The 11,410-nt window shown below is 37.9% G+C and overlaps 1 protein-coding gene across 4 annotated transcripts in view; it reads left to right on the plus strand.

The window, feature by feature from the left end:
- PLCE1 (phospholipase C epsilon 1) overlaps positions 1–11,089 on the plus strand; it is a 144,626-nt gene extending 133,537 nt beyond the window's left edge. For all 4 annotated transcript variants that reach the window (XM_051619826.1, XM_051619827.1, XM_051619828.1 and 1 more), the window contains 7 exons: positions 533–651; positions 1,806–1,934; positions 2,677–2,886; positions 4,569–4,730; positions 4,882–5,100; positions 5,800–6,012; positions 7,002–11,089. In XM_051619826.1, coding sequence (XP_051475786.1) covers positions 533–651; positions 1,806–1,934; positions 2,677–2,886; positions 4,569–4,730; positions 4,882–5,100; positions 5,800–5,979 — 1,019 coding nt within the window. In that variant the 3' untranslated portion in view covers positions 5,980–6,012; positions 7,002–11,089. The remainder of the gene's footprint in view (positions 1–532; positions 652–1,805; positions 1,935–2,676; positions 2,887–4,568; positions 4,731–4,881; positions 5,101–5,799; positions 6,013–7,001) is intronic.
- The last annotated feature ends 321 nt before the right edge of the window (positions 11,090–11,410 follow it).

The raw sequence follows: 11,410 nt of genomic DNA on the forward strand, positions 1-11,410 counted from the left end.
TGCCCAAGAAACTGTTGTAACTGGAGATGATCACTGGGCAGAAGGGAGGAGAGGTGAAGGAAGGGTTGAAAAAAGGTGAGAGAGATGAGGAAGTGTCAGTAATTCTGTGGCATCTGGGGGAGGGAGTTTCCTTATTGCCAGAATGGTAAAAATACTTTTACATTTGCTTCATGCCACTGTGATACCACACAATAGTCGTAGCATCTGAGGAGGTCTGGCCATAGACATGCATTTTCCCAGGGAGAAGTTGTCCTTGTTCCATTCATAGTCTTAATATTTAGCTTTTTTGTGTGTGAGTACATTAAATATTATGGCAAAGCAAAGGTAGGCAGCTCTGTGAGCCACTCAGCAGTTCATAGCATTTAGGTTACACTGCTGCACAGACAGTGTTACTGATGCAGTGTTATTACAGTGCTTAAAGTTCTATAGATTTGGCAAATTGTAGCTGTAAATAGAACAAATCTGAGTTTTCCATTCGTGAGACTTGTGTCCTAGGATGTTGCAAATGTTACAGAATGTTTTTTTTCTTTAGGCTATAGGCATGTCCAGCTCCACAACCTGCACAATGAAACATTAGAAGTTTCTAGTTTGTTCATAAACAGTCGGAGAATGGAAGAAAGTTCCTCTGGGAACACTTTGCCTGCAGCCATGGTAATTTAATTGGGTTTTTTTGAGTGCCATGTATTCTTGTTTTCATGACTACTATCTCTGAAGATTTCTAGAACCAAACTGTTTAAAGATGTTAGCCTCTAAACCTGCACATTTTTCCTCAAATACCTTGATGTCTAATTCTTTTGAGCTTCCATGGATATAAGGTTCTCCCACCTGGCTGAAACCAGGAGAATAAAGCTTTTCAGGGTCTGGCTTGTGGTGCATTTAGGGATAGCACAAGAACTCCTGTGCTGGAGAAGGAGTGTGGTTGAGCACTAAGGTTCAGAGCTGCCTCAGGCATTAATTGTAAGCAATGCATTTGGGACAAAAAAGAAATATGCAAATTACCAGCAACCTTGGAATAATGAGAGTAGAACTGATTTCTCTTACAGGAGATGGAGTCTGTATTTGCATACATATCAATATATGAGTGTGTGTGTGCCCACTTCTATAGGCTTGTATGGACAAATATGTATACATACACACAGAGGTGTGTGTAATGTATATATGACGATAGTTACATATGTTATGTATGTGTATATGGATGTGATGCTTTGGGGTTTAATAGACTTTAATGTTAGATTACCTGGGTTACCTGTGTTTTAGTAACTTTAAGCATGTATATTGCAATTTTGCTTATTCCTGAAGTGTTAGGTAAAACCTCATGAGCTACTACTGTATGTGCAACAGATATGTTGCAGATGTTATCCTCCTGTGTGATATCCTATCTTGGTGAATTACTAGGGCAGAAAGGAAGAATATCAGTGGTTTAGAGAGTAAAATGAAGCTACAGATTTTCATCCAGTAATTCATATGCTGAATCCAAATAGTCTCAGCTCAGCTAGAATGCAGATAGTGAACAAAGGGAGGGTCTCCCTTTTGTTCAGTGGCAGTTTTGCACCCTTACTGGGAAACTTCCTTTTTCTGCTTTTCCTTTCAGCTTCAAGGTAGGGTGGGGTCTTTTGGGGGTTGGTTTGTTGGGGTGTTTGTTGATTTTGGGGTTTTTTTTATCTGTAGTGCAAGAGACATGTATTAGCTGGATACATGTTCTCTAAAGGTCCTTACAATTTGTGTGTACAGTTTCTTTTAAGCAACCTAAAAATAACATGCCTGTGTAGAAACATGCAGTAACCTGTTGGATGTTGTCTGAACAGTTTTTTAGCATGGGGGAACGGAAAACTGCTGTGACTTACAAAGTGACAATTCATGGAATTCCAGGCCCAGAGCCTTTCACTGTCTTTAATGTAAGTGGGTGGACCACAGCTGCACAGCTTCTCCATCAGGTGAGTTGCCCACTGAACTGGAGGCTAATTGCAAGAATCCACACTAACATGGTTCTGGACAGTGATCTCCCTGCATTTCTCAAACGCAGGCTCACTGTAGGTCATTCACCACAAGGAGAGGCTGTAGAAATGTATTACTGTGGGATTAAATGCATTGCAAAAACACACTATGATCAGTGAAATATTCCCAATCTTGGCTTCAGAAAATGGGTTTATAATCTTAGAACATATTCCCAATTAATATTTTAATATTTGGGCATATGCAGAAGAGGAAAACAATCTTTCTGCCTGACGGAGGCAGAGGGCTGTCCTGACAACAAGGGCAAATATCTCTGTGCAATCCTTTGAACCACAGGAATACAGAGTAAAAGTTATAGGGCTAAATTCATGAGTAGAAAAACCAGTTAATTCAACAGGGATTGTTATTCTAGCAGTGGGAAAAGACTGTACTGTCCTGGGATTATGCATAAATTGTCTGGCCAGCCAAACAGGACAGAAATAGGCTTAAATAGTACTGCCTTGTCTGGAATAGTTGAACTGCTTGGCTAGGCTAAAGAGAACAGTACATTACCCTGGAGTAAAATATCTGAATAGTAACTAGCACATCAGAAAACTTGCCTACACTATCAGAATAGTTATTGATTCTTAAAGCTTCTTTATTCATTCTCTTTTATAACTACTAATTATGCAGTGTTTATATTTAGCATTCTAATTGCTATGTGTTTATTGTGGTCTGTCTTAGCTCTTGGCTTCCACAAAAGGCACTGAGTCATGTGCTGCAGACTATTTTCTGATGGAAGAGAAGAGTTTTATATCTAAAGAAAAGAGTGAATGCAGAAAACCACCATTCCAGAGAGTAATTGGTCCTGAAGAAGGGCTAGTGCAGCTTTTGAACAGTTGGTTCCCAGAAGAAGGATATGTTGGAAGGATTCTCTTTAAAACTCGAGAGGAAGTAAGTCTGTTTTAGATAAATTGTTATTTATAAAGGTAACTAAAAATAGCTGTTAGAATCAGGAAACAAAAGGGTGCAATATTTGTTTCACTACTTGGTGAGTAATGTCAATGCTGTGCACATCGTTTGGAAACAAACACAACTCCTGAGTGAGCCCAGCTAGACTTTATACACCTGTACAACACTAACTTGACTTCACTCAGCTTGAGAATCAGCTGTGTTGTGTTTAATCGTCATTGCTTTCTCAACAGTTCAGTGCCACTAGCTTACTGTTTTGACTGATCTAACTTAATGTAAATCTAGATTTCGATGTGATAAAGAATAAAGGGTAATAGTTATTACTCCAGACTACAATTGTCAATCAGTTTAGATGTCAGCAGTTTCTTCTCTGTTCAGAAAAATGAGAAAGGATTTTAATATTAAGGAACTCTTAACCTCAAAGGATGATTAAATTATCAATGATAGCCTAAAATAGCTTGAAAATATGCTAGTGCCCAGGCTTGTGAGAGAAACAAAAAAAGCAGGAGAAAGACACTTAATTATCTCATTTTCAGAGGCACTTCCTATGGTCAGTTCAGCATATAATAATGCTTGCTTAGCCTGAACATAGTAATCTATGTACACATTTGTGTATATACACAGATTTTACATACACAAATGACAGATATCCTCTGGGACTCTTTAAAATGAAAAAAATACATTTGTTACTGATGATAAAGCTTCAGTTTGACAAATTAACATTATATTATACAAATAATTATTTTGTTTTCCTTTATTTATAATATTTGGAGCAAAAATTCCTCTGCAGAAATTTGCTCGTGGAAATAGTAGCCTACTTAATTCACTTGACTGCAACACTAGTAAGTGTATGCAACCACAAATGAGTCCCTGCCAAACCCCATTCTTTCAGAAAACATCGGTTAAAATCTTATGTTAGCATATGTGAAAATGATGCTGTATTTTTGTCCTGGGATGCTAGTACCTCAAAGCATTAACTGGAATTTTGAACCTTTCTGCAGATAGCAGCCTCAGATCTTGGGAGCTAGACATGAAGCTGTAAATTTGCATGCAAAACCAGGGAGTGGATCCACTTGCAGGATGTGATACACAAGCTGTGATAGAAGGAGCTGAAGAGAAACATATCACCCGAAAGTGAAGGGAGGAATTCTGTCTAAAATCTGCAGTAGTCATAAGGCCCAAAAAAAGGATAGAGGAGCAACCTTCTGCTTGCTCCACAGTAAAAGATTCACTCAGACTTCATGGAATTGATTTCCTGCTCTCTAAATTCTTTTGGCTTTAGTGGAGAGACAAGGAGACAAAAGGATGCTTTCACCATCTCCCCTCTTAATGCCACCATAACATGACAAAACATAACTTTGCATACTTAAGGAAACAAAGGATTTAAGTGATCTTTTTTTTGCGTAATGTGGTACAATGCATATGTCTCCATCCCCTGCCTACTATGAAAGGTATTTCAGACACTGATTTTTAGAAACACAAGTATTTACTTTTAGTATTGGGGCTTGTCAAAACTTGTTTCATATAGAAGACTTGCATTTCAGGAAATGGAGCTGGGGCAACAGCAGTCTCCAATTTTAATGTGATAAAAATCTTTTGTGCCCACCAGCTCTTTGTTAACTCTCTAAAGTAAATGAATTTGGTGCTCCTTTTTTTTTCTATAGAATTTAAATGAGAGGAACATTTTCCAAGAAGTGAAGGAAGATGCAGCCATCAGCTCTGAGGAGGACAGTTTCTTTGTTCAGGTACATGACGTCTCCCCAGAGCAGCCACGCACTGTCATCAAAGCTCCGCGCTTCAGCACCGCGCAGGACGTCATACAGCAGGTAGGCAGCCTGCTGACTGGGAGGGTGGAGGTTGGTTTCACACAAGATAAGGTGGGGTTTGTTCTCAGCACTGGCTAAGGAATTGGTTTAGTAACCTGAATCTGAGGGAATGCCTTATTTTTTTTTTTTTTCCCCCCCTGCTTTTAAACAGACTCTTTGCAAAGCCAAATACTCCTACAGCATTTTAAGCAATCCAAATCCAAGCGATTATGTGCTCTTGGAAGAGGTGACAAAAGAGCCAGGAAACAAGAAGTCCTCGACAACTAAACCATCTCAGAGGATTCTCTCTGATCAAGAGTGTGTGTTTCAGGCCCAAAGCAAGTGGAAAGGAGCAGGAAAATTTATCCTTAAACTCAAAGAACAGGTTCAGGTAAAAGATGATATACTTTGCAGCAGATTTTATAGATGGTGCATGATCAGCTTAATGGGAATCTACTTTAAATGGGAGGCTGGCTGGGGAGAAGGCACTACAGCAAGAAAGCAGATTCCTTTTTTCTCAGCACTTAATTGTTTTTCTTTGCAAAACTGCATCACAATTCCCTCGCAGCCTGCAAATCCCATGACAACCTTTATCTCTCGCTACCAGCTGTTTTGCAAAATCTTCTGGCTGTGCATGCCATGCTCCCCATTGCAGAAAAGCAGGACTGTTCAAATGAGCAGAACTTAAAAACTACCAGAATAAAGTCCCCTTTATTTCTTGCCCAGTAAAAAAAGTTGGTCTGTTGCTTTATTCCAGGCTTTGGAAAATGGCAGGCATGAAGTACGTGCCTGCTGGGAGAAGAAGCTGTTCTTTCCAGCAGATGCCACCAATACACAGCAATTGTTGCTTTACAATAACTCTGTCATGAACACAGATTTTTATACATGCTTAACCAAATTTGCTAAACATGTCTTTGATGATGCATAATGCCCAGTAAAATTGTTCAGATCAGAAGACTGTGCTTGGCTATGACAGAACAGCCGCACTAAATTTCAAAAGCTTAGAAGTATGTTAGGTGGTTTTATATTAATTCTGTACTTCTAACTAACAGCCTTGTAAACCACTTCTGTGGTCTGATTTCTTTTACAGGCAGCACGAGATGACAAAAGAAAAGGCATTTCCTTTACCAGTGAACTCAAGAAGTTAACCAAGTCAAGTAAGCAGTACCGGGGATTCATATCACCACCTCTGCAGGTCCTGCCGGACACTCCGCAGAGCAAGGATGAAAGGTCTGCCTGCAGTTTGGCTTTTAGTGACATCATGGAGTAAGAACTACCACTGCCTACAGAACTGTCTGCTCAGGTATGAGATACTGAGTCTAACTCTAAGCAGTCATTTAATACGGATTTACAGAGTATTTTTTTTCACAGCTATAGTTGGTTAAACCATAGTGAAGTACAAGGGAGTGACAGAAAAATCCATAAAAGCCCTAAACGTTGCTGTGCCTGTGCACAGTAAGCTCTTTGTTGTGGCATTTGCTGCAGTGCATCAAAATAGTATGAAGGCTGAAGTTTCATCCACTTTCTCTGCCCATTTGAAAAATAAAACCATAATGTCACATCCTGGTTGCTTTTATAGTATGCATTTTAATCAACTAACTGTGCTTAATGAACTATGTCCTGTTACTCTTTTTCTCTGGGCCAAGGTAAAGAGAAGTATCCAGTAGCCCTTTTGTTATTTTTTGTTAAATGCATACAATAAAATAATCAGGATTGACAATCTCCTTTTTAGCTAATACAAATTTATAGTGTTAATTTCTCTCTGTGGAAATTCTGCCAGAAATGTTTAAACATTTTTACTACCCTTTCTGTAGCTTTTAAATTTCTTCCATCTTTCTTGACTTAAAAGAACAACCGAAATACACAACATCAGACTCTCCCTTTGAAGACAGTACATGTAAACTTGTCCTCTGAGGTATCTGCCTAGTGCTGCTACAGCACTGAGGCATCAGGGGCTCCCCGTAATGAAGAAATCTTTTCTCAGTGTTAAGAATCCCATCTGACTTGTGGCCAATGTCAGATTACATTTTCCTTTCCACATACACCTAATTATTAAGGCATTACTTGACTGTTGTACTGCTGCTACATCATGAAAATAACAATTATAATATTTTTGTTTGCAAAATACTTGATACCTTATTTCTAGGCTATTATAAAAACCCTAAATCATCAAAACCATCTGAATTCAAGAAAGGTAAATTATGAAAAGATCCTGGTCACATTCCTTCTTTTCTGCATTTGTTCTTTCCTTTTCTTAAAAACTGGAATTTACATCACTGAATCCTTCTGCAGTGCCTTTGAAGGAACCTGCTGTGGTCTGAACTGGTCAGCAGTTGTGTGCCCTGTGCTACAGGATGCTTAATCCAGGCAATGCTGCTGGATTGACATCCAGAATGTGGGAATCCTAAGTAGGATGTCGCAGATGGGAAAGATGCCTGCCAGCTATCAGGAGATCCTCCTCTTCCCGTATCTTCACATCTGCAGGTCCTCAACAGGTGGATGAAGGAGCTTCCTTGGACTGTATGTTGTAAGCATATGTGCTGTCACCCTCTCCTTTTTTAAACAAAAGGTAGTTTTAGCTACTTACCTCTAGGGAAACTGAAGGCAGAGAACCAGTGTGTTCTTTTATGTGTATTATATTAAAATAATGCACTTTTACCTGAAGATTTCTGTTCAACACTGCATCAAGTGATTGTAAAGAGATTTAAATATAGTGTAACTTCCTTTGCGTGCCTGTTTAACTTTGGTGACTATACACAAAACCCTCAAATTATTTATGGTTTATCTACTTTAACAAAATAATGTATGATAGTTAAATACTCCTAACTGGTAGGGATACTTTGACAAGAAACAACATTTTCTTCTTATAAATTCTAGTTTTCCAGGCTTGTGTTTAAAGAATATTTATTATCATGTTTCAGAGTACCTGCTATTGTATAATATATTTATCATATACTACTTTTTAGAAAATGCAGAATTTTTACCTCTCTCTGGATTTAGAGGAAAAACTGTTTTAACTTTTCTGGTTGTTTCTTTTCAGCACAAGACACTGAATGCCCCAAACAGACCAAACTCAAAACAATGCATTGATAAATGTAACTAACATTTCGAAATACATTTTCCATGCAGGCAGGAAGTGTCTTTTTATGTGTCTGTTAAACCCAGAAAGTATAAAAAACTCTGACACTATAACTCTTGACATTTTCGTTTACACAGAAACACTGTTGTAAAGTTATATGTTTGCTGAACTCATCTTTTTATATTTAATTTAGTTGTGGTTGTCTCTTTCTTTCCTCCATGGAAATTATTAATGTACTTAGGTGGTTAGAAGAATCCATACCAACTTACAGAGGCACAAATGAAACAACTGCTGAAGTCAGTCATCCCTTTGATTTCCCACAAGAAGTGTATCTGTGGTGAATAAATTGCTCTGCACACGTTTTCTCTCCCTAGAGCAATCCCTGAACAAAGCATTTCAGTCACTTAGTGTGACTAAATCAAGATATCCGTGAATAACAGGGAGTGATTCATGCCTTCAGTTTTTCCACATCAGCTTTATCGCTCGAGCACAAAACACTGCTGCTCCTAAGGGAGAAGCTGCATCAGGCAAAGAATAAAAACAGCAGTAGCAGAACTACAGGCAGTAGTCCCGTGACAGCCAACACCCCCCCTCCAACAATTAGAAAATAAAACAAAGTAAAATCATTAATTGGCATATAAACAAGCAGGCAGAACTTGCATTCTGTCACAAGAAGCTGCTAAGTCATTCACTATATATACACTGTCGAAAATTCCTATAAAGTAGCCATCACCAAAGCAAGAAAGTGCCCTCTTGAGGTCATTTCCAGCTTCCAGGGAAAGTAACCACAGACAAAATTTTAAGTCAGATCTCCCTGTGGCATATCCTGCTGCAGACCATGCACTCCCTACTCCTTATCTTTGGTTCAGCAATCACAATCCAATTAAAAAAACCCCAGCGACCTATGAGCTCAGCCTGTTCACTCCTGTATGACCCATTCTAAGTACAGAGCCGGCCCTGCAAGGTGTCAGGCTCGCTCCCCTGGCACGTCCATAATGCAAGACTGACAGTGAGGAAAGTGGTGTCAGTTGCAACTTACCCATAGTTCTATATGCACAGTTTTTTTAATACTTTGGAATTACTGGGAAGTACACTTACATCAACCTACTGCACAATTCCACTAATGCAACTTTTAAACTGTTTCATTCTCTCTTGTTTTTTTAACACAGCAGCATTTTCCCATACCTAAGTATTTTTTCTTTTGGCATTATTATGGCATTTTTAGAAACAATGCTTACTGTCCTATGGAGTTTGCCCTTCCACATGTTTGGCTTTTTTTGTTGTTGTTATATTCAGCAGCACTGAAAAGAATTCATATAATCACCTGTAGTATCACAGTAGTCTGGAAGGAAGGCTTGGTAATTCATTAGATTCAACATAGAAAGTTCCTACACTCATGTCATCATCAACTTATGTTTTTTCTGTTACATATATTTAAAAAACACAACACCCTTGGGAAATTAAGGAACAAAGCTAGCCCTATCACAATGTGTAACACAGGTCTAACACTGGCCTGACGTCTAAAAATGATTTAAAAACAATAGTTTTGTACTACTTCTGCTAATACAATAATTTTCTAGCTGTGGGAATACTTCATTAATGTAAGTATCTTCCTCATCAAAATCTAAAAGCTGCTTTTGCTGTTTTTTATTACAATGAAATAGAACAGCAAAGTATTTGGCTTTCCACAAACAAAAACCAAACAAAACAACTTTATAGGCATGTCAACATCTGGAATTGTGTAAGGCTAATTACACTGTTCCAGTGTTTTCATTTATGTATATATACCACCTAATTAAAAGCTTAGGTATTGGTAAACATCAGAGTAAACTTTTGTTGGTAAAATGTGGTACATTTTGGAGTGAAGGAATACAGTATCCTTCCCTTTGTGTTGGTTCCAAGTATCCCAATAATGAAAATACAAATCCACTTGAAGCATTAAACAGGGGGTTTTTGTTAACTTTTGTAAAAGCCCAGTTAAACAGATTTCATGTGCTAAGTAATTACTGTACTAGGAAAGTTTAGTCTACTTAGCCACAGATTTCATGCCTGCAGGAATACCTGTCCACACATTCCTATGACAAGACTGACAAAATAACTACATCCCTTCTGGTGCTTTTGGCTGGGCATGGACATCAATTAGGAAAGTACATTAATTTTTACATTACAAACTATTTACAGGACCCAGCTTCCAGGAAAGTTTGAAAGAAAGGAATGTAAATAATCAACACCTTCCAGAAACATCCAGTCTCTGAGCAGTAGCAGGCCTCCTGCTAACAGTTTACAGGTGGGAATCTCATGCTCTGGTGGCAAAAATACAGTTTTATTCTATTCTATTTTAAAGCCACTGTTGCTTTTCTACCAATTTCTTATATTTGCCTTGTGGTTCTGACTGCATGGGACAAAAGATGGGCAGCCACGGATCCTGGTCACACTGCAGCACTACTCAGTTGCTGGGGAACTGGGGCACACCAGGAGGTACTTCCTACACCAGAAGGGTTTCCTGTGTGTATCTTACTAAAACCCAAGTTTAGCAGTGAGAAGAATAAAAAAATACCATGTCAGTTTTAATTTTTAAAACTAGTCACATTACTTCTACTGCTGCAAATATTACTAGATGAAGTATCTCAGTAACTATCTTTAGAAAGCCATCTGCTTCTCAAAATCCCGTACTTTCAAGAGAAAGACTTTAACATGGGAGTATCTAAATATTTCAAGAACACATTCTCTTACACTCATAGTTTGTCTTTAAAAAATAATTATTTGCCAGTCCCTTTACATTTCAATGAAAGGGTTGAGTCTACAGCTTCTGAAACTGAACTGTCTGTTCTGCTCTAGCTCTTTGAATGCTTCAGCTAATATTTGGGTTTTAATCACTGACTGTTAGTCCACTATAAAACTCCATTTACTTTTAGGGTAGCCCACTAAATGTAACAACAGTGGTGATTTTATTTTTTTTTTCCTGTCTGTGAAAAATACTTTGCAATTTCAATAGAGATAGAATTTGGCAGAGTTAGCAAATTAAACACAAAAATCAACAGCAGTAAATAGATTTTGCTCCAATACACATCTAGGGTATTTCAGAAAGACTTAGTTTTAGAGTTGTCTGCCTCTTAGAGCATGGCAAAGTGTTCTGACAATGCAACACCACCATGTGCCAGTCTTCATATTGTTCGGAACTATGTAAAATGAACAATTTAAAAAATTACTTTTCCACCTGGACTGTCTCCTCTCTGCTGACTTGAAGGATAAGCTTGTATTTGTATATGTTGTAAAAAAAATAAATGGTTTAAGATATTGACTCTTTGCTTTTCCCTTCCTGAATGGACAAAGTACTGACAAACAGCCCCCTTGGAATTTTTAGAGTTTAAATCACATCCGTATTTGAAACCATATAACAACTAACCAGAACTACTCAACAGCTATGGGAATGGCAGCCTAAACAGATGGAAATACATGTAGGCAGTTTTGTAATCTACATATTAAAATAGTATTTTTTATATCCATTAATAGATGCCTATTCAAAAAATGTTTGTGAATTTACATTTAACTACTTGAAATTTGGTGAACTAGTCTGGTTAATATTAAAAAATATGTATTAAAATAAAAATAAATTATTTAT

Source organism: Apus apus, chromosome 4 (genome assembly GCF_020740795.1).
Source record: "Apus apus isolate bApuApu2 chromosome 4, bApuApu2.pri.cur, whole genome shotgun sequence".
Lineage (NCBI taxonomy): Eukaryota > Metazoa > Chordata > Aves > Apodiformes > Apodidae > Apus > Apus apus.